General features: G+C 38.1%; 1 protein-coding gene across 7 annotated transcripts in view; it reads right to left on the reverse strand.

The window, feature by feature from the left end:
- Nucleotides 1-26,842, reverse strand: part of ABCC9 (ATP binding cassette subfamily C member 9) — a 164,595-nt gene that overhangs the window by 43,830 nt on the left and 93,923 nt on the right. For all 7 annotated transcript variants that reach the window (XM_021666844.2, XM_021666845.2, XM_021666847.2 and 4 more), the window contains 8 exons: nucleotides 26,448-26,585; nucleotides 26,173-26,298; nucleotides 22,178-22,274; nucleotides 19,198-19,427; nucleotides 18,367-18,515; nucleotides 18,081-18,150; nucleotides 5,747-5,904; nucleotides 1,836-1,928 (listed from right to left, as the gene is read on the reverse strand). In XM_021666844.2, coding sequence (XP_021522519.1) covers nucleotides 1,836-1,928; nucleotides 5,747-5,904; nucleotides 18,081-18,150; nucleotides 18,367-18,515; nucleotides 19,198-19,427; nucleotides 22,178-22,274; nucleotides 26,173-26,298; nucleotides 26,448-26,585 — 1,061 coding nt within the window. The remainder of the gene's footprint in view (nucleotides 1-1,835; nucleotides 1,929-5,746; nucleotides 5,905-18,080; nucleotides 18,151-18,366; nucleotides 18,516-19,197; nucleotides 19,428-22,177; nucleotides 22,275-26,172; nucleotides 26,299-26,447; nucleotides 26,586-26,842) is intronic.

The raw sequence follows: 26,842 nt of genomic DNA on the forward strand, positions 1-26,842 counted from the left end.
ATTCCTTCTAGACAGAATGCTACCCTGCTCTCTGACACAGTTGTTTCTTGTCATACATATATTAGACTATGTATCCTGCTGTGTTGCTATTTTTTTCTTGTGTTGCTGTGTGAGCTCCTTAACACACCTCCTGCTAGCTACTTAGTCAGTATATATTTATTGAGCACTTCCTTAGTCCCAGGCACTTTTCCCAGTGAATGGTGCTACAACAGTGGGAACAAAAAAGAGCAGGGGATGGGGAGATCTGATAGAACTTACATTCCAGTTGGAAAGGACAGATAATGTGTCAACAAATAAAAAAGATAATTTAAAATACTCAGATAAATACCACAAAGGAAATAGAAAGGATAACATGGCAGGTGTATGTGGGGAGACTGTGGGGAGGGTGGGCAGCGGTGCCACTTTTTGCTGGTTGGAAATGAAAGGCCAGGTCTTTATAGTCTTTATATATCCACAGCAAGAACAGTATCTGGCATATGTTCAGTACTCAAATAAATATTTCTTAAATAAGTTGAATTGAAAGTACTTATTTGGTGAAAAAAGTAATCTTTAATATAGTATACTTATTAATACCACTGATCATTGCTGGCTATTATTAGAATATAAATTTCATGGTTTTTTTTTTTTTTTTGAGTCGGAGTTTCGCTCTTGTTACCCAGGCTCGAGTGCAATGGCGCGATCTCGGCTCACCGCAACCTCCGCCTCCTGGGTTCAGGCAATTCTCCTGCCTCAGCCTCCTGAGTAGCTGGGATTACAGGCACATGCCACCATGCCCAGCTAATTTTTTGTATTAGTAGAGACGGGGTTTCACCATGTTGACCAGGATGGTCTCGATCTCTTGACCTCGTGATCCACCCACCTCGGCCTCCCAAAGTGCTGGGATTACAGGCTTGAGCCACTGCGCCCAGCTATAAATTTCATGTTAATATCTACATTCAGTGCCAATAAGTAGTTTTGACATCTCCAATAAAAGGGATTGCACATTATGATGGAAAAACATACCAGTGCAGAAAGTGTGAATGCTTCATGAGGCCACCTACACAGATTATGTACACATGCTGTGGAATATAATGTTGTGGATAGTTGTCTTTTTATATTCTACTCTGTGACCCAATTCTATATTTAAAAGTAAGTTTCTTAGGTTAGAAAACTCTCTAGTTAAAAATCTATATATACTTGCAATCAGGATTTCAGAAAACTATGACACGAAAATATAAATTTTCTAGATTAAATGAAATATTCAGTAATACCACTTTCTTTGCTAATCTTAATTGAACAGGAAAATTGGGATAGGTAATTTTTTGAAAGCAAACACTCGATCAAAAACTTAGATTATTATTCTGTTTACAAACCTTGAAGAAAAAGGACTAAATTCTAAAACAACTTTGGTGTAATAGTATTCCTTTTATGAAGACTATTATTACTATTATTATTTATACATTTAACTTGTTTCTTGGATACTTCTTCAATAGTCAATGTGGTTAATGCTTTGCAGGCATAATGTCAATTAGTCCAGTGACTCTAAGGAGTGAGATGACTTTCTCCATTTAATAGATGAGGAAACCAAGGTTAGGGAATTTAAAAGCCTTATATAAGTCACACTGCTAGTATTTTTCCAATCTGTTTGCTTCATCCTTTATTATAGTTAGCATTTGGGATGAGCAAACGCTAACTCTAATCATTTAAACCAAATTTTTCTTATTCCTGGTTTGGCAAACTGTCAGGCACACAATGGGAAGATGAAACAAAATGAAAGCAATGATCAGTTATTTATAGAAAAACATTTGTTGATGATGCACTTGCCTAATCAGCTATATAAAAATGTATTTACTTACCTAAAAGCCCGTATGGTGGTGAGTCCTTCCGCTGTTTCTGAGAAGTGACAGAGCAGAGGGAGCTGGGTACTATCGTCAAGTTCCTGGAGGTCCCTAGGAGAGAGAGATGGGCAAAAATAACTTCACATGTATCCAGACTCAAAGACCACCATGTTTATTCTTTAAAAGCACGTTATTTTGTGATTTATTTGTTTTCTTCATTGAAATTATTTTCCCCTAGCACTCAGTTAACAAAAAGCTCAACACCTTACAATCTAAAGAGGAAGAGGAAGATAGATACATGATGAATACAGGTAGAAGCTGAACATAATGTGTTGTTCAAAACTATCAGCTCTGTGTAACACCTAATGTAAACTGCTACAGGACTCGTGGAATGAGCATTTGATTCATACCTAGGATGTGGGTGGGATTTTCCTTAAGCAGATGGAATTTAGGCAAAACCTTAAGCTTGATGAAGAATTCAACAAAATAGACAAGAAGGAGACTAACAAGAACAAGCACTGGTGTCTGAAGAATCTTGCAAGTTCAATCTGTCTGATGCCCAGAGTCCTTTAGGGCTGTTGTAGTGGGAAGAGGCTATGTAAAGGATATGGCCTTGTAGGGGTGATAGTAGATTATAGAAACATCCTTAATGGGCTTAAGAAAAGATCACTGAAGACTAGAAATAAGGTAATCTGGTCGGGTGCAGTGGCTCATGCCTGTAATCCCAACACTTTCAGAGGCTGAGGCAGGTGGATCACTTGAGGCAGGAATTTGGGACCAGCTTGGCCAACATGGTGCAACTCCATCTCTACCAAAAAATTAGCCAGGCGTGGTGGTGCACACCTGTAATCCCAGCTACTCAGGAGGCTGAGGCGAGAGAATCACTTGAACCCAGGAGGCAGAGGTGGCAGTAAGCCGAGACTGCTCCACTGCACTCCAGTCTGGGTGACAAAGCATGACACTGTCTCAAAAATAAAAAAGAAAAAAGGTAACTGGAGCTGTCCTTTAATCTTTCAATCAACTTGGGAGAGAATGCACAGGATGAAAGAGAATGGGTGAGTGAGGAAGATCAGTTAATATAGTCCATATAAGAGGATTTTTTTAAAAGTTCAGAACTAGTGTGATCCTGGTGAAGTTTAAAATAAGAAGTATGGGAATGTGAGACAATCAGAAGAAGCCCTATTTGTTGCAATCATCAATTAGTTTTCAATGGATAAATAAGAGGCACATATAGCTCGACTATTTCTAGTTTAGCAGACTTGAAAAATGACAGTGCTGTTTACCAGAGTGGTAGTCAAAAGCACAGAAAGAAGATATTTGGAGAGAAAAGATAATGAGTTTAGCTTGGGCCACAGTGAGTTTGAATCCTTGCTTTCATGGAACTTCCATTCATAGTTTCTCTATGGAACTACAGGTACATATGGATCTACAGGTACATGAATGAATGGAAATGCCTGAATCTGACCCTTTTGATAAAGATACATACTCAAGACAACTTTGTTTAAACCATATGAGCTAGCACTTCTAGAAGACAGGCTAAGAGTTACACCGCATGTTTCAAAGCACTCCATATTTTACTTCTCAGACCCTTTTTCCTATCCTTCTCTTGGTTTTGGGGGCTGAGAAGGTTAGAGATGTAGTGTTGGAATTCACCTGTGAGGGTCAGCTGAACTGATGAACACGGTCCCATAATCTTCAACCATTAACTTAGGTCATTCCTGGCTGCCAGTGTAGTCTAGTCCCACAGACAAATACAAGTCTTTTCAAAGTAGAGTTTCTAAAATGTATTTCCTCATTCAGAATTTTCACATGGGGTTTGGGGGGAGAGAAAGATAGAAGGAAGTGGGAGAAGGAATATGAAGGAATGTGAATAGTCTGTTATTTTTAAACATAAAACCAAGTGGCTATTTGTAAATCTGACACAAACAACAGGTGGTCACTACATTGAGGTTTGGACTGAGGGAATAAAACTGTGGAAGGAGGAACTTTTGTTTATAAAACTCTGATAAAACCAAAGAGGTGAGGGCATAGCATGATCTTGTATTCTTGCAAGAAGGAAACACTTACTTACAAAGCTAAGCATGCATTAGATCCTTGATTTTAAATATTTAAGTTTTCATAGCATTTCCTGTAGCTAGTTCCCCACTTAAGTTCTCTTTAGTGTATACAAAAATAGTATGTTAAGCTGCCTGAGCTTTTCAACATGAGTGAGTTCCAAAGAACCTCAACATCCAGAAGGATCCTTGTCTGAGGTTTAGTAACACATTGTTATATTTGCTAACTTTCAGATAATTCCAAAAACTATAGTGTATAATCCATTGTCAATATTAATTCTTTAAAATAATCATCCTTTCCATACTTTAGTCTCTAACAGATTATTCTCACTGATGATGAACAGAATTCACAATTCAAATTTGTATTGGACTAGAAATACTTTCCTAAACTTTGCACTCCTTTGTATTGCTAACGGGCAATAATAGGCCCAAATGAGTATGTGATTGAAGTAAGATATGACTGATGTCAGTGTTAAGAAGCCGAGGACAGATTTGGAAACAGTTAGCAGTAGTGAAATAACTCTGAACTTCTTTGCTCCTCCAGCGAGTAGGTCAGCAAATAGTATCAGAAGAAATGAAATGTGAATTTGATTCCTAGCTTCTCCCTTTGGTCAGAATTGCTGCAAACAAAGAGGATGAGTCTAGGGATGAAAAAACAGACTAAATATGGATCCCTGACATTTAAAGGACTCTAATTCATAGCTAAGAGGGAGAAACAACTATTTCTTCAAATTATGAAATATTATATGATATGTTCAGAGGCTCCCAACTACAATTCTTCTTTTCTTATCTTCTCCTACTTTCTTTCATCTTCCCTGCACTCAAATCATGTTAATATTTTCAATTTCCTGAATAAACTCAATACCTACCTTCTTATTCTAGCACTTAATCCACATATTAAGATTGTTTTGTATATGTTTTATACATATACATTCCTAAGAGACTATACATTTTTTGAGAAGAGGTCCCTGTAATATTGATCTCCTCATCTGTCACATGGCTTAACACAGTTATTTGCAACACAATGAGTGCTTAGTATTTGTTGAAATAACATAAACTTTACTATACTATTTATAGCAGGATTTCAAAGTTAAACTGGAAATTTTAAAACAACTGGTATTATATTTCATTTAATCAACATCTTAGCAAATGGCAAATCCTAAATGAATAATTTTTTCCCATTTGTGGAGTATAATAATATTAAATCACATACTCTTTGTGATTATGTTTGATTTTCTAAGTTTTCTATCAATGTCATGTTCAGAAAAAGGACCATTGAATGAAAAATTTGGCAGTCTCAGAACTCCAAATTCAACAGACTAATCCACATGTTAATATATGTCTAGGATTAGGTAAGGCCCAGACAACCACTTATAGATATAATATTAATTGAGATCTAAATGAATCATAATGTCAGGATAGATTTTATCATGTTACAAACAGGTTGCATTTCTACATTCCACACCTTATCTTGAAAAACATTAGAGCAAATGTAGATCAAGGTAAATCAAATCCAGTTGTCCCCATGGGGTACTGATTCCAGGATTTCCCATGGATACCAAAATCTGCAGATGCTCAAGTCTCTTGTATAAAATGGGTGGCATTTGCATATAACCTACTTACATCATCCCATATACTTTAAATCATTTCTATGTTACCTATTGTACCTAATTCAATGGCAACACATTACACATCACTTCATCAGTGTATATTCAGTGTAGTGCTCGGCATGTGACAAATTCAAGTTTTCCTTTTTGGAACTTCGTGGAATGTTTTCTTTCCAAATATTTTTGATCCATTGTTGGCAGAACCCATGAATAGAGAGGGCTGACTGTATATAAGCTTTTGAAAATGAGCAGGACACTGTTTACTTACTTAGAGGCAACCCGGAAGTATTTCTGGATAAAATAAAAGGCAACACCAAGGGGCAGGAGAGCAACCAGGAACACAGGAGTAGCATGAGAAATCATCCCAATGGCAGACAGGCAGAGCAGTGTTGAGCGAGTTAGAGATTCCAAGGTTGGAGGGATGTGCTATTAGGGTAGTTTGAAAGGGAAATATGATTAGCCCAATGAAATATTGGTTACAATGTAACAAACATATCTATTTTATATTGACACTATGTTATACAGTTAGCTACAAAAGTAGTATATAACCATACTCATCCTAAGCAATTCTTCACTCGATTTCCATAGTTTAGTATGTCTGTCTATATATATAACAAAATATCATTGATATGTCTACCTATCTACCTATTTATCTCCGGTGTTTTATGTAAATGACACTGTACTATAAATATTATTCATTCATGTGTTTGTTTACTGAACAAGACAGACTGTATATCTTCCTATGGCAGTGCATACAAATCTATTTCTTTTTTTTAAGGAGACTTTAATATAAATAGTTAAAAGCTTTTCTTTTATATATATTTTATTGCACTTTAGATTCTGGGGTACATGTGCAAAACATGCAGGATTGTTGCATAGGTACATACATGGCAATGTGGTTTGCTGCCTCCATCCCTGTCACCTATATCTGACATTTCTCCCCATGTTATCCCTCCCCAACTCCCTACCCCCTTCTGTCCTTCCCCTAGTCCCCCCAACAGGCCCCAGTGTGTGATGCTCCCCTCCGTGTGTCCATGTGTTCTCATTGTTCAACACCTGCCTATGAGTGAGAACATGTAGTGTTTCATTTTCTGTTCTTGTGTCAGTTTGCTGAGAATGATGGTTTCCAGATTCATTTACGTCCCTACAAAGGACACGAAATCATTGTTTTTTATGGCTGCATAGTATTCCATGGTGTATATGTGCCATGTTTTCCTTGTCCAGTCTATCCTCTATGGGCATTTGGGTTGGTTCCAGGTCTTTGCTGTTGTAAACAGTGCTGCAGTGAACATACGTGTCCATGTGTCTTTATAATAGAACAATTTATAATCCTTTGGACATATACCCGGTAATGGGATTGCTGGGTCAAATGGAATTTCTATTTCTAGGTCCTTGAGGAATTGCCACACTGTCTTCCACAATGGTTAAACTAATTTACACTCCCACCAACAGTGTAAAAGTGTTCCTATTTCTCCACATCCTCTCCAGCATTAAAAGTGTTCCTATTTCTCCACATCCTCTCCAGCATCTGTTGTCTCCAGATTTTTTAATGATCACCATTCTAACTGGCATGAGGTGGTATCTCAATGTGGTTTTGATTTGCATTTCTCTAATGACCAGTAATGATGAGCATTTTTTCATATGTTTTTTGGCCTCATGTATGTCTTCTTTTGAAAAGTGTCTGTTCATATCCTTTGCCCACTTTTGAATGGGTTTGTTTGTTTTTTTCTTGTAAATCTGTTTTAGTTCTTTGTAGATTCCGGATATTAGCCCTTTGTCAGATGGGTAGATTGCAAAAATTTTTTCCCATTCTGTTGGTTGTAGGTTCACTCTAATGATTGTTTCTTTTGCTGTGCAAAAGCTCTGGAGTTTAATTAGATCCTATTTGTCTATTTTGGCTTTTGTTGCCACTGCTTTTGGTATTTTGGTCGTGAAGTCCTTCCCTATGCCTATGTCCTGAATGGTTTTGCCTAGGTTTTTTTTTAGGGTTTTTATGGTGTTAGGTCTTATGTTTAAGTCTTTAATCCATCTGGAGTTAATTTTAGTGTAAGGTGTCAGGAAGGGGTCCAGTTTCTGCTTTCTGCACACTGTTAGCTAGTTTTCCCAACACCATTTATTAAACAGGGAATCCTTTCCCCATTGCTTTTTTGTGATGTTTGTCAAAGATCAGATGGTTGTAGATGTGTGGCATTGCCTCTGAGGCCTCTGTTCTGTTCCATTGGTCTATATCTCTGTTTTGGTACCAGTACCATGTTGTTTTGATTACTGTAGGCTTGTAGTATAGTTTGAAGTCAGGTAGCGTCATGCCTCCAGCTTTGTTCTTTTTGCTTAGGATTGTCTTGGCTATGCAGGCTCTCTTTTGGTTCCATATGAAGTTTAAGGTGTTTTTTTCCAGTTCTGTGCAGAGGGTCATAGGTAGCTTGATGGGGATAGCATTGAATCTATAAATTACTTTGGGCAGTATGGCCATTTTCACAATATTGATTCTTCCTAACCATGAGCATGGAATGTTTTTCCATCTGTTTGTGTCCCCTCTTATTTCTTTGAGCAGTAGTTTGTAATTCTCCTTGAAGAGGTCCTTTACATCCTTTGTTAGTTGTATTCCTAGGTATTTTATTCTCTTTGTAGCAATTGTGAATGGTAGTTCATTATTGATTTGGCTCTCTTTAAGTCTGTTGTTGGTGTATAAGAATGCTTGTAATTTTTGCACATTGATTTTGTATTCTGAGACTTTGCTGAAGTTGCTTATCAGTTTGAGAAGATTTTGGGCTGTGATGATGGAGTCTTCTAAATATATAATCACGTCGTCTGCAAATAGAGACAATTTGACTTCTTCCTTTCCTAACTGAATACGCTTTATTTCTTTTTCTTGCCTGATTACTCTGGCTAGAACTTCCAGTACTATACTGAATAGGAGTGGTGAGAGAGGGCAACTTTGGCTAGTGCCAGATTTCAAAGGGAATTCTTCCAGTTTTTGCCCATTCAGTATGATATTGGCTGTGAGTTTGTCATGAATAGCTTTTATTATTTTGAGATATGTTCCAACGATACCTAGTTTATTGAGAGTTTTTAGCATAAAGAGCTGTTGAATTTTGTTGAAGGCCTTCTCTGCATCTATTGAGATAATCATGTGGTTTTTGTCTTTGGTTCTGTTTATGTGGTGAATTATGTTTATAGATTTGCGTATGTTGAACCAGCCTTGCATCCCCGGAATGAAGCCTACTTGATCATGATGGATAAGTTTTTTGATGTGATATTGCAATCAGTTTGCCAGTATTTTATTAAAGATTTTTGCATCTATGTTCATCATGGATATTGGCCTGAAGTTTTCTTTTCTTGTTGAGTCTCTGACAGGTTTTGTTATCAGGATGATGTTGGTCTCATAAAATGATTTGGGAAGGATTCCCTCTTTTTGTATTGTTTGGAATAGTTTTGGAAGGAATGGTACCAGCTCCTCTTTGTATATCTGGTAGATATACAGCTGTGACCCCATCTGGAACTGGGCTTTTTTTGGTTTGTAGGCTATTAATGCTGCCTCAACTTCAGCCCTTGTTATTGATCTAATCAGGGTTTTGACTTCTTCCTGGTTTAGGCTTGGGAGGGTGAAAGTGTCCAGGAATTTATCCATTTCTTCCAGGTTTATTGGTTTATGTGCATAGAGTTGTTTGTGGTAATCTCTGATGGTAGTTTGTATTTCTGTGGAATCTGTGGTGATATCTCCTTTATCGTTTTTTATTGCATCTATTTGATTCTTCTCTCTTTTCTTTTTTAATAATCTGGCTAGTGATCTATTTTGTTGATCTTTTCCAAAAAAAACCAGCTCCTGGATTTATTGATTTTTTGAAGGGTTTTTTGTGTCTCTATCTCCTTCAGTTCTGCTCTTAGTTATTTCTTGTCTTCTGCTAGCCTTTGAGTTTTTTTGATCTTGCTCCTGTAGCTCTTTCACCTATTTCATTTTAATGGTTCCATAGTATTAGCTTATTTAGCAATTCCTCTACTGTAATACATTTAAATTAATTATCTGTAATTGCTTCCTCATATCCTTTGCGCTTTGAGTGGATTATTTTTTCCTTATTGATTTTTAGATACTCTGTATATATCATCTTTATTTTTAAAAAAAATTATTTGCAACTTTTTTTCCCTAGTTATCTATTGTATTTAAATTTCTCTTTGGTGCTTTTAGCTCAATAACAACTTAAAGTTTTTTACAGTCATTTCTGTTGACGTGTCGGCTCAAAAGTAACCTATTTTCCTTATTGTTTCTGAGTTACTTGTCTTACTCAGAAGGACCTCTCCCACTCCAAGATTCTAAAACTATTCTCCTACATTTTACTTTATAACTTTATGTTTTAATATGACCACCTCTATGCTATATGCATTTGTTTTGTATTTTTAAATAGCTAATTATTCCAATATAATTTGTTGAAAAATTAATCCTTTCCTTATTAAGATGCCACATTGAAGATCCAAGATGGCCGGTTAGGAGCAGCTCAGGATTGCAGCTCCCAGTGAAAGCACAGAGGGTGAGTGGATGCCGCATTTCCAGACAGATTTTTATAGCCCACAGACCAGGAGATTCCCAGGCAGAGGAGCCCCACGCGTCACCAGTGCTGCTGTTTTGGCCGGTGCGGCTGTTTTGCTGGCACCCCCGCGTGGCGGTTCCTGGTGCAAAGTAAACAGGACTGGGTCCTCTGTTAGCCAGCAAGGGGAGCTCTGGGAAGCTCTGGAAAGGCAGAGTCACTCATTCATCTGATTAAAAAAAAAAAAGGCAGGGACTGAAACAGGGAGCTAGGCCAGGAGATTCCCAGGCAAAAAAGTGCCACGAATCTCAGTGCTGCTGTTTCAGCCGGCACAGTGGGTGGCCCCATGGGAAATCACACAGATGCTGGCAGCTTTTCAACAGGCGACCAGAACACCTGGGAGAGAGCCGACCCTTCCACTAAAAAAACAAAAGACTCGGAGGCAGGGAGCCAGGTGATCAGGCCAGCGGGTCCCACCACCCCCCTAAAAAAAAACAGCAATTGGAAACGCTCTGGGTTGAGAGTTTCACAGCAAGCACAGCTGAACCTGGGACAGCCCAGCTCTGTGGGGGAGACGCGTCCACCATTACCGAGGCACTCCACCACTACGGAGGCAGTCCGCCATTGCTGAGGCAGCCTGCCATTGCGGAGGCAACCTGCCGTTGCCGAGGCAACCTGCCATTACAGAGAGAGTCCGGCATTACAGAGGCGGACCACCATTGCCGAGCCAGTTCTAACTACACCCATATAAACAGGACTGCAGGGAAGTTCACACAGCAGCTGGGCAGAGCCCACAGCAGCTTAGCGAAGCCTCTGCAGGCAGACAGTGACTAGGCTGCCTCCTTGCTGGGCAGGGCAGCCCTGAAAAAAAAAAGGCAGCAGCACAGTGGAAATGCATAAATAAAGCCCTAACTCCCTGGGACAGAACACCTGGGGAAAAAATGGGGTTTATGAGTTCTGCTGCAGCAGACTTAAATGTACCTGCCCAGCAGCTCTGAATGAACAACAAAGCTCACACCTCAGCACTTGAGCTACTATAAAGGACAGACTGTCTCCTCAAGCAGCTCTCTGACCCCCGTATATCCAAAGAGTCACCTCATAAAGGAGAGCTCAGACTGAACTTTGGCAGGTATCTTTCTGGGACAAAGCAGAAGAAGGAACTGGAAGCAACCCTTACTGTTCTGCAGCTGCTGCAGATGATTCCCAGGCAAGCAGGGCCTGGAGTGGACCTCAGCAGTCCTACAGCAGAGGGGCCAGACTGTTAGAAGGAAAACTAAGAAACAGAAATAACTTCATCAACAAACCGGACGTCCACTCAGAGACCCAATCAGAAAGTCAGCAACTACAAAGACTACAGGCAGATAAATCCACAAAGATGGGAAGAAATCAGCACAAAAAGGATGAAAACACCCGAAACCAGAACACCTCTCCTCCTACAAGGGATCACAACTTCTTACCAGCAAGGGAACAAGACTGGATGGAGAATGAGTGTGATGAAAGACAGAATCAGGTTTCAGAAGGTGGGTAATAAGAAACTTCCGTAAGCTAAAAAACATGTTCTAACCCAATGCAAAGAAACTAAGAACCTTGAAAAAAGATTTGATGAAATGCTGACAAGAATGGACAACTTAGAGAGTAATATAAGTGAATTGATTGAGCTGAAAAACACAAGAACTTCGCGAAGCATGCACAAGTTTCAACAGCTGAATTGACCGAGCAGAAGAAAGGATATCAGAGGTCAAAGATCAACTCAGTGAAATAAAACTAGAAGGCAAGATTAGAGACAACAGGGTAAAAAGGAATGAACAAAGTCAACAAGAAATATGGGACTATGTGAAAAGACCTAATCTACGTTTGATAGGTGTACACGAATGTGACCAAGAGAATGAATCCAAGCTGGAAAATAGTCTTCAGGATATCATCCAGGAAAACTTCCCCAACCTAGCAAGGCAGGCCAATATTCAAGTCCAGGAAATACAGAGAACACCACAAAGATATTCCTCAAGAAGAGCAACCCCAAGGCACATAATCGTCAGATTCACCAGGGTTGAGATGAAGGAGAAAATGCTAAGGGCAGCCAGAGAGAAAGGTTGGGTTACCCACAAAGGGAAGCCCATCAGACTCACAGCAGATCTCTCAGCAGAAACCCTACAAGCCAGAAGAGAGTGAGGGCCAATATTCAACATCCTTAAAGAAAAGAACTTTCAACCCAGAATTTCATATCCAGCCAAACTAAGCTTCATAAGTGAAGGAAAAATAAAATCCTTTGCGAGCAAGCAAGAAGTCAGAGATTTCATCACCACCAGGCCTGCTTTACAAGAGCTCCTGAAAGAGGCACTACACATAGAAAAGAACAACCAGTACCAGCCACTCCAAAAACATACCAAATGGTAAAGAGCATCAACACAATGAAGAATCTGCATCAACTAACGGGCAAAACAGCCAGCTAGCATCAAAATGGCAGAATCAAATTCACACATAACAATATTAACCCTAAACATATATGGACTAAATGCCCCAATCAAAAGACACAGACTGGCAAATTGGATAAAAAGCCAAAACCCATTGGTGTGCTGTATCCAGGAAATCCATCTCACATGCAAGGATACACAAAGGCTCAAAATAAAGGGATGGAGGAAGATTTACCAAGCAAATGGAGAGCAAAAAAAAAGCAGGAGTTGCAATTCTCATCTCTGATAAAATAGACTTTAAAGCAACAAAGATCAAAAGAGACAAAGAAGGACATTACATAATGGTAAAAGGATCAATGCAACAAGAAGAGCTAACGATCCTAAATATATATACACCTAATGCAGGAGCACCCAGGTACATAAGGCAAGTTCTTAATGACTTACAAAGAGACTTAGACTCCCACACAATAATAGTGGGAGACTTTAACACCCCTCTATCAATATTAGACAGATCAACGGGACAGAAAATTAACAAGGATCTCCAGGACTTGAACTCAGACCTGGACCAAGCAAACCTAATAGACATTTACAGAACTCTCCACCCCAAATCCACAGAATATACATTCTTCTCAGCAGCACATCACACCTACTCTAATATTGACCACATGATTGGAAGTAACTCACACCTCAGCAAATGCAAAAGAACGGAAATCATAACAAACAGTCTCTCAGACCACAGGGCAATCAAGTTAGAACTCAGAAGTCAGAAACCAACGCGGAACCGCACAGCTTCATGGAAACTGAACAACTGGCTCTTGAATGTTGACTGGATAAACAATGAAATGAAGGCAGAAATAAAGATATTCTTTGAAACAAACAAGAACGAAGACACAACATACCAGAATCTCCGGGACACATTTAAAGGAGTCTCTAGAGGAGAATATATAGCAATAAGTGCCCAAATGAGAAGCAAGGAGAGATCTAAAATTGACACCCTATCATCAAAATTGAAAGAGCTAGAGGAGGAAGATCAAAAAAACTCAAAAGCTAGCAGAAGACAAGAAATAACTAAGATCAGAGCAGAACTGAAGGAGATAGAGACAAAAAAAATCCTTCAAAAAAATCAGTAAATCCAGGAGCTGGTTTTTTTGAAAAGATCAACAAAATAGACAGACCACTAGCCAGATTAATAAAAAGAAAACAGAGAATAACCACATAGATGCAATAAAAAATGATAAAGGGGATATCACCACAGTTTCCACAGAAATTCCAAGCATCATCAGAGATTATTACAAACAACTCTATGCACTTAAACTAGAAAACCTGGAAGAAATGGATAAATTCCTGGACACTTGCCTCCTCCCAAGTCTAAACCAGGAAGAAGTCGAAACCCTGAGTAGACCAATAACAAGGTCTGAAGTCGAGGCAGCAATTAAGAGCCTACCACCAAAAAAAGCCCAGGTCCAGATGGGTTCACAGCCGAATTCTACTAGACATACAAAGAGGAGCTGGTACCATTCCTTATGAAACTATTCCAAATAATCCAAAAAGAGGGAATCCTTCCCAAATCATTTTATGAGACCAACATCATCCTGATACCAAAACCCAGCAGAGACTCAACAAGAAAAGAAAACTACAGGCCAATATCCACGATGAACATAGATGCAAAAATCTTCAATAAAATACTGGCAAGCCGATTGCAACAGCACAACAAAAAGCTTATCCACGATAATCAAGTAGGATTCATCCTGGGGATGCAAGGCTGGTTCAACATACGGAAATCTATAAACGTAATTCACCACATAAACAGACCCAAGACAAAAACCACATGGTTATCTCAATTGATGCAGAGAAGGCCTTTGACAAAATTCAACAGCCATTTATGCTAAAAACCCTCAATAAACTAGGTATTGATGGAACGTATCTCAAAATAATAAAAGCTATTTATGACAAACCAACAGCCAATATCATACTGAATGGGCAAAAACTGGAAGCATTCCCTTTGAAATCGGGCACTAGACAAGGATGCCCTCTCTCAACACTCCTATTCAATATAGTACTGGAAGTTCTAGCCAGAGCAATCAGGCAAGAAAAAGAAATAAAAGGTATTCAAATGGGAAAAGAGGAAGTCAAATTGTCTCTATTTGCAGAGGACATGATTGTATATCTAGAAGACCCCATCGTCTCAACTCAAAATCTCCTGAAACTGATAAGCTACTTCAGAAAAGTCTCAGGATACAAAATCAATGTACAAAAATCACAAGCATTCCTATACACCAATAACAGACTTAAAGAGAGCCAAATCAAGAACGAACTGCCATTTACAATTGCTATAAAGAGAATAAAATACCTAGGAATACAACTAACAAGGAACGTTAAGGACCTCTTCAAGGAGAACTAAAAACCACTGTTCAACAAAATAAGAGAGGACACAAACAGATGGAGAAACATTCCACGTTCATGGTTGGGCAGAATCAATATCGTGAAAATGGCCATACTGCCCAAAGTAATTTACAGATTCAATGCTATCCCCATCAAGCTACCAAAGACCTTCTTCACAGAACTGGAAAAAACCACCTTAAACTTCATATGGAACCAAAAGAGAGCCCGCATAGCCAAGTCAGTTCTAAGCAAAAAGAGCAAAGCGGGAGGCATCACACTACCGGACATCAAACTATACTACAAGGCTACAGTAATCAAAACAGCATGGCACTGCTACCAAAGGAGATATAGACCGGGCCCGGCGCGGTGGCCCACGCCTGTAATCCCAGCACTTTGGGAGGCTGAGGCGGGTGGATCACGAGGTCAAGAGATCGAGACCATCGTGGTCAACATGGTGAAACCCCGTCTCTACTAAAAATACAAAAAAATTAGCTGGGCACAGTGGCGCATGCCTGTAATCCCAGCTACTCAGGAGGCTGAGGCAGGAGAATTGCCTGAACCCAGGAGGCGGAGGTTGTGGTGAGCCGAGATCGCGCCATTGCACTCCAGCCTGGGTAACAAGAGTGAAACTCTGTCTCAAAAATTTAAAAAAAAAAAAAAAAAAAAAAAGATATAGACCAATGGAACAGAACAGAGGCCTTGGAGGCAACACAACGTATCTACAACCATCTGATCTTTGACAAACCTGACAAAAACAAGCAGTGGGGAAAGGATTCCCTGTTTAATAAATGGTGTTGGGAAAACTAGCTAGCCATATGCAGAAAGCAGAAACTGGACCCCTTCCTGACACCTTACACTAAAATTAACTCCAGATGGATTAAAGACTTAAACATAAGACCTAACACCATAAAAACCCTAGAAGAAAATGTAGGCAAAACCATTCAGGACATAGGCATAGGCAAGGACTTCATGATCAAAATACCAAAAGCATTGGCAACAAAAGCCAAAATAGACAAATGGGACCTAATCAAACTCCACAGCTTCTACACGGCAAAAGAAACAGTCATTAGAGTGAATCGGCAACCAACACATTGGGAAAAAATTTTGCAGCTTACCCATCTGACAAAGGTCTGATATCCAGAATTTACAAAGAACTAAAACAGATTTACAAGAAAAAAACAAACTTGCCCATTCAAAAGTGGGCGAAGGATATGAACAGATACTTTACAAAAGAAGACATACATGAGGCCAACAAACATATGAGAAATGCTCATCATCACTGGGCATTAGAGAAATGCAAATCAAAACTACATTGAGATACCATCTCATGCCTGTTAGAATGGCGGTCATTAAAAAATTTGGAGACAACAGATGCTGGAGAGGATGTGGAGAAATAGGAACACTTTTACACTGTTGGTGGGAGTGTATGCTAGTTCAACCATTGTGGAAGACAGTGTGGCGATTCCTCAAGGACCTAGAAATAGAAATTCCATTTGACCCAGAAATCCCATTACTGGGTATATATCCAAAGGATTATAAATCGTTCTACTATGAGAACACATGCACATGAATGTTCATTGCAGCACAGTTTACGATAGACAAGACCTGGAACCAACCCAAATGCCCATCGATGATCGACTGGACAGGGAAAATGTGGCACATATACACCATGGAATATTATGCAGCCATCAAAAATGATGAGTTCGTGTTCTTTGTAGGGACATGGATGAACCTGGAAACCATCATTCTCAGCATTCTGACACAAGAACACAAAATCAAACACCGCATGTTCTCACTCATAGGCGGGTGTTGAACAATGAGAACACATGGACACAGGGAGGGGAGCACTACACACTGGGGTCTGTTGGGGGGAAATAGGGGAGGGACAGCGGTGGGTGGGGAGTTGGGGAGAGATAGCATGGGGAGAAATGCCAGATATAGGTGAAGGGGAGGAAGGCAGCAAATCACACTGCCACATATGCACCTATGCAACAATCTTGTATGTTCTTCACATGTACCCTAAAACCTAAAATGCAATAAAAAAAAAATAACCTAAAAAACAAACAAACAAAAACAAAAAAAAAAAGATGCCACATTTATACTGTTATATTTCTACATATGCTGGTGTTTTTTAATTCTCCATACTGTTCTTTTGACCTACTTGCCTTCTGCAATCAAAAGAGTTTTTAAATTTTTAATATTTAAAAAATATCTAATAGGGAAATTCTTTTTCTATATATACAGGATTGTTATGACTTCTGGGATTGCTGAACATCTTTTCTTCACATTTATTTCTGTTTTTATAGTTTTTGTTGTTATGAATGGAGTTTGTTTTTCACTATTTTCTTAAATTGGTGTAGAAGAAATTGCTGCTTTTCATATGATATATCTTATGTAGATACTCTGCTGAACTTTCTAACTGATTCTCTATTTTACTATTTTGAATACTCTAAGTAATAATCATGTCATCTTCTAAATAATGACTATTTTGTTTCTTCTTTTTCAATGTGTATTCCTTAGAAGGATTTAGGTGCAGTCTGACCAAGGTCATGAAAACATCAAAACTTCTCAACATATTCTTCAGTCAGCTGCATTCATCAAGCACCCTTTCTAAATTGAGGGCCATTTCGCTGTTCCTAATGCCACCCTGGAAAGTCAGAAAAGGCAACAGCTGGATTTGATGAATTCCTTTCTCAATCATCCAAAGGGTTCCACTTTTAGAGTGATACAATTTCAGAGTTTGATATCTTTGATTTCAAGACAAACTTGATTTCAAGACAAAATCAGATACCTAAAAATCTTAGGTTAAAGTGGACATTCTTGGACTATTTCCTAAAATATCACACCATTTGAAGCTTCAAGAACCAATTTCATAAAAGTAAAGGACTTTAAGACAGCTTGGAATCCCACCCTTCACTTCTGAGAGAAATTCTGCATGCACACTAAACTTTTAAGAACTTTATACTGGGAATGCTGATATATTATTAATCAAAACAATTTTTATAATAAAAAATCTTAAATGTTCAATTATGCTTTACTATTTCTCTTTACTTCATGCTGGTTCTCCAGGTATCTTCTCCTACAAATTAGTCTGAGTTAAGGTTTTCCTTTAATATTTCATTCTAGATATTATTTGCATGTATAATATTGATATAAATACAAAAAGACCTTCATTTAAATTTCAGCAATTCTCTATTGTTAAGAGGAATTATGCTTTATCTTAAAATGCTATTTAGCTTACATTGTGAAACTACTTCTTGAACTTGGAAGTAACCCAGTTACTACTCACCTGATCAATGATATTAGTATCAGCTGAAAAGCGATTGAGAATCAGTCCCAGGGGCGTGGTATCAAAGAACCTAGGCAATAAACAGATGAAAGTGTATGACAATACTAAACTATTTGGAACCTGGGCATTGCTAATGGGCATCTTAGTGTCATGAAAATGAGAAGCTCCCTATTCATATGTGCTCAAGGACTAAAGAAATTCTTTGAACTTTTACATTTCACTTAAATTGAAAAATGCATATTTTTATTATTTTATGTGTGAGAGTGAGAAATAACCACTGTTTTACCTTATTGGTCCAAGAATTATCTTATTGAGAAGGTTGTGGTGAAGATTTTTGGCAGCTGTGAGACCCATCCATTCTACAGTAAGGGATGTAACAAGGCAAAGGAAAATGCCTGCTCCACAAAGTATGCTAAAACCAGCCACATAGTAGGTCTAAAAAGCAACCAACACAGAAAGCACATAGGAAATGATCGATTTAGTTCTTTCATACTAGAAAATCAAATGTCAACGTCAGGCAAGATGGTTGACTTCGTTATTGTACATGCATTTAGACAGTTCAGGAATGCAATTTGTTGAGACCCAGGGTAGTATCCCACCATAATCCCGCAGGCCAAGCCACCACCTGCTCCCTTCACTCTGTTTCAAGGCTTGCTTAAAAGCAAATTAAGAGAGAGAGAGTTTGTTTTCAGGTTTCGGGCATATTCTTGGCTTTCTACATTGTAGAGCTCACTTTTCTCATTCCTAGTCTCAGAATGACCAGCTAACACACTGATGTAGGTAGATAACACCAAATACCATAAGAATAAATACAAAAAGGTCCTATATATGTGTATATATGTATAACATGTATAAAAATATATATACATAACTCCCTAGAATACAAGTCTAAACATATTTAAATATTTCTTATGGTAAACTTTAAAAGTATTAATAATAGATTCTATTTTAACATTTTTGATACTTTATTTCAGGTCCGGTTGTAATTATTAACTTACTGAATTATCACAGAAGTCCTATGGCATTTGGAATATAAGCATCTAACTTGATAAGAAGGTGTCACTGTTAATGTCACTATTTCCTTGATGATTTAAAAACAAAACCAAACCAATAGTACCTGATCAGCTTTTCCAGTACTGTTTATATTGTACTCTGATGTCCACGTGGCCAGCCAATAGTCTATAGCTACAATGACTGAATGCTTCAGAAGCTTAGAGAAAATCATCAGGATGAGCAGGAAGAATCCTCCAGAAGTGAGGTACCGCCAGCAGGTTTTCCATGGCATTTTAGTCCTAAGCCTCATTACCGTGGACATGTTATCATCCTCATCTTCCTCCTCTTCTTCCTCTACATACAAAAAACTTGTTTAAGCTTCAGATGGGCACCAGCTAGATACAATTTCTATTGTTCCACAAATAGTATATAAATATCCATAAATTTATAAAATAAGCATTAGTATTGAAGTTTTAAATGCTTTAAGCAGGGCAAACTTCATTTCTTTCTGAAAATAGGTGAAAAATGAATGAATGAATAAGTGATCAAATAAACATAAAATCTCTGTCTAGATGAGATGATTTGCTGATTTATTGCACATCAAATTGACTGAAAGTATAGACCAGAAACTTACTAAGTTATTGAAGGAATTGTGTTGCCAACAAAAACCACAATATTTTGACCTGTAAATTTCTGAATGGATAAAGCTGCACCAGGAGGGAATAGGCTCTGAAATCTGTGCACAGCATAAGAGGGCATACTCCATTCTCTCTATGGCCCACTTTAGATATGATCATGGAGGGGAATGGGCAAGGAGGAACCTTCCAGTGGGCAAAGCCAGGAGACACAAAGGATAATGGGCCAGGAATTCATCTCAGATGTTTAAACCCTCTAGAAACTCCAAGATGGTCTTCCTTATGAATGATTCCACTGCTAAATCAGGTTTTGCATTTCCTGACAATCACAGTTTGATCATTTCTATGGTCCAGTGACTGTGTTTTCCCATCCTTTCCTTTTCCAAAGGAACTTTATTCATTAAAGTTATCCTGTACCTCACTACTATATACATGTCAGGTTGTGGGGAGGAAGGTTGTCTTTACTTTTCAGGTTATTAGACCACAGGGATCCAAATATGTTTATAATGAGAAGACAGAGCATCACCAAAAATCCTGACATCTGAGCTGGATGCAGCAAATGACTTGGTCACAGATGATCTCTCCTTTGTCAAGAGTGTGTCTTTTGTGTGAGAAGAACAGAATAGAAATTTGCATGACCAAAGAGTGGACGCTTGCACACTGCTAGCTGACTCCCCAGTACCCATTCTTTGCTTCTATATCGATTGAAATTTAAAGTAACCCATGGCTGCCCAGCTAAAGACAGCATCTCCTCACTTTCCTAGTACCTAATCTTTCTAAGCAATGACTGAGCCAATAGTAAGTAGAAATAATACATGCAACTCCAAGTCTCTTAAGCGAATGGAAGTGCCCTCTACTTCTTTTCTTGCACTACTGGTGGCTTGAGCATTTTACCAAGACCTGGAGCAACAAACTAATAAGTAATATGTACCGCAATTGGCTCTTTCACATACATTACTTCATTTACCCTGTAAGCAAAGTGCTCTTATTTTATACCTGAGAAGATCGATTAATATGGCAAGCCAATGACATAGTATCCCCACTGATATGCTGAACAGAGTAATTGGGTACCACTTCATTCTTACAGAATATTAAAAATAAATTGTTTAGAATTCTAGAAGCTGATGTCTGTTTATAGCACCAAAAATTCTTTAGAAACATTTTTAATCATAGAAATTGAAAGTAAAATTTACCCTTCATTCATTAATTCATTTACTCAATGAATATTTGTTGAAACACTGAATAGTTTTGTCAGAAATATAAAAGCAGAACATTTTGGTGCTAACTTTTCTGTTTCTTTAACTAGTTGGTAGAAATACAGGCATAAGCAAAAATCACAAAGGAAAATGAAGCATAATGCATTTACACTATTGATTTAAAATGTGGTTTATCTCACAATATTCTTGGCAATGAATGTCAAAGCACTGTAATTATTCCATTTCATTCCTCACATTTCCAGTCAATCTTTTTTCCCCATATACCTTATCAGATTCAGAAAACTGAAACATAACAAATGGCATTCTAATTTTCTTAACCTTCATGGCCATATTGTCATGAAACCTCATGAAGATGAAATAAATGACTCAAATATAGCTATTTCAAAATGCCATATTTCCCTTTTATTATTTCTGAAGAATTGAAATTTTCTTCACTAGATTTGGTCATTATCCAGACAATTTCAATTTTTCTGAACAAAAGTCTAGATCGATTTACAATCTACTGCCATTTCCTTTCAGTTCTTTCCCACACATAACAACTGTAGTAACGCACATTATGTAGAGCCCCTCAAGATGACTGGTGAAAGGTTACATGTACTTTTTCTTGATTCCTATTGTTTTCATTTTTAGTATTTGATTTAACTTTTTCCCCTTGCAAAGTGGCTTATTATTCATGAAGACACTCACATGTAAAAAACCCTCATATCCTGTTACCCCAGTAGAATGTTCCAGATAAAAGAAAAGAGATCAACCCAGCAATCCCATTACTGGATATATACCCAAAGAACTATAAATCGTTCTACTGTAAAGAGACATGCATACGTACGTTCACTGCAGCCCTGTGTACAATAGCAAAGAACTGGAACCAACCCAAATGTCCATCAATGATAGACTGGACAAAGAATGTGGCACATATACACCATGGAATACTATGCAGCCATAAAAAATGATGAGTTTGTGTCCTTTGTAGGGACTTGGATGAATCTGGAAACCATCATTCTCACCAAACTGACACAAGAACAGAAAACCAAACACTACTTGTTCTCACTCATAGGTGGGTGTTGAACAATGAGAACATGTGGACTCAGGGAGAGGAGCATCATACACTGGGGACAGTTGTGGGGGGGAGGGAGAGACAGTGGGGGGCGGGAAGGGAGGGGAGGGTGGGGAGGGATAACATGGGGAGAAATGCCAGATACAGTATATACCTAAAGTTAAATAAGTAAATAAATAAATAAGAAAAGAGATCTACCTTCGTCTTCGTCCTCCATTTGGGCTTTGGCCTCTCTTGAATACATGGCCCTTCGGAGAGTTTTCCTCTCTAAAGTAGTTTGGTCAGCTTCCATATCCTACAGTAAATATTATACTATCACACAAGGAACTAACACCAACAGGTTGTGACTTAGCAATGAATGACTTGCATGTGTAAATGGTTAGTTACCTTTACCAATCTCAGGGGCTCTGTGTTCACTCTGGAGATCCACAACTCCTATCACAGAAGCAGCTGTGGGGCAGAGCCTTAGACTTGTAGGAAGTGCTGCAGTACTCAAAGGTGTAGGGCAGCACACGAGACCAGGAAAAGCAAGAATGAGATGCAGCTGACTCCAGGGCCAGGGGGGTATCTATCTCCCTGAGCCCTAAAGCACAGTTCCACCACCGCTACTTATTTATACATCACCTTCAGACTATCCTTGTAATTTTTCTAATTAAAGATCATTCATGTTAATACATATCTTCCTTCAAAAGACCACATGGTTCCAAGTTGGTTAAACTGCTGTCAGTCATCCACTATTTTGAATTATTAAATCAGAACAAGTTTCTTTAGCATCTCACTAAGGGAGCTACACGAAAGAAAGAGAACTGAATAGGATCTGAAAGAAGGTAGGTAACTTTGAAGAAAATAGACAATGAGGATTCTTAGGTGCCTGGCAGTGTAAGAGAGAGCCCCAGGAGGAGAGAATATACAGAAAGAGAAGGGAAAGGTGCCAAAAACGAAAAACTTTGCAGATATTTAAGAATTGCTGTGAACTTTATCCTGTAGTTAAGAAAGGGAGAATCATTTCATTTTCTCCATACCCTGGCTTCTAATACCCCAGCTTCCCTGACCTCAGGACTGGACTGGAGTAGTAGTATCAGTTCAGTTACATTGTGGATTAAATCAGGTTCTACAGGCCATTCTGGAAAACCAACCATTTCCATTTTTCTGTGGGGAAATGCATTCTGAATTCTAAACAACTAACCCACAAACTTTTGGAATCTGTGGTAAATTGGAAGCTTCCTGCATAGGCCAATACAAAAAAAAAAAAAAAAAAAAAAACCCTACGCAGTTTTACTGTTACATTAATAAACCAATAAACCTTTTGTGATTAGTCCCTAGGTAATGACTTTGGTTGATTTTTTTGGCCTCATACAACATATCTGATTTAGGAAACTTGCTATTTTAGAGGGCTCTACTACTTCAGATTCTTGGTTAAAAGAGTGAAAACAAAAATGTCTCCTGAATCCCATTTTTACAGAGACAGTTTGACCCCAGTTTTAAATTTTGCAGAAAGATATGAAAACCAACCTTTATAAATGAAGCTAAATTAAACACAATATTATAGAGGATTCTTGTCTTGTGCATATCATATAATGGAATAAAATAAACCTGCACATTGAAAAGCAGATTTGATTCCAGTTCAATTCCCCATGCTGTGACCAAAAGGTTTAAGACCTTGGAGACTTAAACAAACAAATAAACAAAACCCAAACGAACTTTAAAGCAATTTTTCCTAAGAGTATATGCTCACACTAAATTCAAAATAGGTTAAATGTTTAAGTAGTGTTGATACTTGGACTAATAAAAATTTACTTTCATTTATCCAATAAATAGTCACTGGGCCAGGCCAGGTGAGGACAGTAGAGAGTGAAGTGAGGAGTGTTAAATAATACCAGTTTATTCTGCTTAACAGCATTAAGAAGATAATGGTTCATGTAATTTAAGCTAATAATATTTAAATCACTAAAAGTGCTATCTCCTTCTTCTTCTTTGTAGTTTTCATTACTGTTTTTTTTTTTTGTTTTTTTTTTATCATATTCTTTCCTGTTTACCCCTTAATCCTTAAACTGAGCTCTTTTTAAAGCACTCCACTAGGAAGTTTTGTGCATCCTTCGGTTTCACCTTCCTTCTCCACTTGCTTGATCTGTTCTGGCTCTAGGCCAGACTTTCTCAGCCTTGACACAGTGACATGTGAGCTGGACAACTCGTTGTTGTGGGGTCTGCCCTGAGCATTGCAGAATGTTGAGCACACTAGACGCTAATGGCATCCCCCCGCCCCAGTTGTAACAACCGAAAACGTCTCCAGATGTTGCCACATGTCCTCTAGGAGACAAAATTGGCCCAGGTTGATAGGAAACACCCTGTCCTGTCATATAACAAACTAAACACAAAGCTGTTTGTAGAAAAACTTCCCCAAGGTATTGTGGTCTTGTTCACAGTGTGATTCTCTCTGGTTGCAGATGAATCCAGGTGCCTGCCTTTTGCTATGTGGCAGTAATCTCCCTCCATCCTGAGATAAGGATTCTGGGCAGGTGCGTGATTCATTCTGGCTTCTAGCGGCTGCCATTCTACTTTGTAACTGGATTTACCCTGTCCATACCCTAACTTGCTCCACACTTCCTTCAGTTCATACATAACCCTGTAATGTGTCTTTAATTATACAGCTATGCTATCTCAAGTGATCACTTCATTTCTAAATACAACCTAATGGACTTTCTTCCTGGCTTGCCTAACAGTATTACTATAATATTGAGCCAACAGCTCTCTTTATTTTCCAGCTCTTCTTTCCAAAGTAAACCATAAATTGTCCCACTCCTTAAGTTTACGTCATCTCTTTTGTCCCTGGCATTTAGATCACTGAAAAAAATGTCATTTGGAGCTATCCCCAGTACGTTTAGAATCAAGCTTCCCACAGCACAATTCCTAAGCAGGCACGTGTCGACTCTACCTCCTAATGTTTTGGAGTTTTTGTTTACTTACTGCTTTTTTTTTTTTTTGTCAAATATCCTCATTTCAATGGTTCTGTGATTTGTCCTGTTCTGCTTGTATATTTTTGCATCTATCTTTTCTTTGTGTAGTTTGCTTTTGAGATCTTTAGCAAATTCAAAGAAGGTAGAGACATCCTAGGATTTCTCTGGCTTTGTATCTTCCTCTTGCTATGGAGACAGATCCTTTATTTTCTTTTCTAAAATGATATATTTAAATTTCCTGATGTTTTAAAGAAATTAACTGGTACAAATATTTTACTTTGTAAATGTTCATTCCTGGCTAAGAATACCAACGCTGGACACTTTGTACTCCCAACTCAAGAATGAAACATTTCAAAAATTTGCAAATTTAATTTACGATTTCACTTGTTGATCAAAAGTTGTTCCTCTTTTGTTGTACTCAGTCTGGTATCCAACTCTGTTATTACCTCATTCAATGTTATATTTACATCATCCATAGCATTATAGTATAATTACACTGGAGATGCGGCTGTGTTTACAGCCCATTGGTACCACTTATTATATATGCTGTACAACTTTAGGTAAGTTATTTAACCTCTCTGAGCCTTAGCTTTCTCATCTGTCTAAGTGAGATAATATTTTCTTTGCTTATTTGTCAGGAGTTTGTGAGAATTAAAATAGATCATGTAAAAAGGGCCTTGTGGACTTTAAAAAAACCTACACAAATGTAAAATTTTACTTTTATTTCCTTCTGAGAACTTTCTTTCACCCCAGCAGCCTTATCCCTGACATGCCTTACGACTTTGCCCCGCCCCCCCGATAGAGCTCTTCCTTCAAAATTACCTTGGCTTTTGACATTCCCATGAACCTCTATTTGTAGGTGATTAGTGAAAATATTCTAATTTTACAGACAAGAAAAAGGAGGTATAAGTAAGAAAAAATAAGGAAATGCCATGCTTCAGTAAGTAGTTTGTCTAAGTTTTAAACACACATATAATTGCACTATGGTTCAGATTCAAACAAACAGCCTCTAAAAACCTGACAGCACCTCATCCAAAGATAGCATTAGAATTTTACAGGCTCAAAGTAGCCTGTTCATTAATAATAGGTAAAGATACAATTGCTTTGGATTTCAGATAAAGACCATTATATTACTAAGCATTAAATGGTAATTTTTAAAAAGGTGTTCTTAGTAATTCTTAGTACATTTCTATCTCTTCTGAACTGGACTCAGAACTCTTCTGAACTATGAGCACTTACCTTTTCTAATTCTTGATCTTGCCGATTCATAAGTGTTTTCCAGTGTTCATAAAGCTCAACATCTTTGGTCTGAATATCCTTCAAAGTTCCTTCTCTTAGGACACTTCCATCTTTCATGGCTATGATCTAAAGAAAGCAGATATTCCCAGAAATGTGACAAAAAGCCTTGACTGGCCAAATGAACTACCTTCATTTCAGAAAGCATTTCTCACTGTCTCTATTTATTTATATGACTATAATACAAAAATGAACAAAATTCTCTTCTAAACTCTTACCCAGTCAGCATGCGTCAGATACTGCAATTTGTGAGTCACAAGAACGAGTGTCCTTTTGTCATCTTGGAGGAATTTCAAAATCCCCTCCTGCATTAAGTGATCACTTAAGTGAATGTCCAGGGCTGAGAATGGATCATCCTGCAATCAGTAAAATGGGGGAAAGATGGACATTTTCTATACTTTTTACATAACTCAATTCCTCTAGAAAGTAGTAATACAAATAACTAAGGGCAAATTACTCCCTAAATCTAATTTATTTTAAAAAAAAGGATAAAGAAAAACTACCTGTCAGGTACCATGCTTATTACCTGGGTGACAAAATAATCTGTACAACAAACCCCCATAAAACACAATTTATATAACAAATCTGCGCATGTACCTCTCAACCTAAAATT

Source organism: Aotus nancymaae, unplaced genomic scaffold (genome assembly GCF_030222135.1).
Source record: "Aotus nancymaae isolate 86718 unplaced genomic scaffold, 86718_ANA_hifiasm-v0.15.2.pri h1tg000016l, whole genome shotgun sequence".
In the NCBI taxonomy this organism is placed as follows: domain Eukaryota; kingdom Metazoa; phylum Chordata; class Mammalia; order Primates; family Aotidae; genus Aotus; species Aotus nancymaae.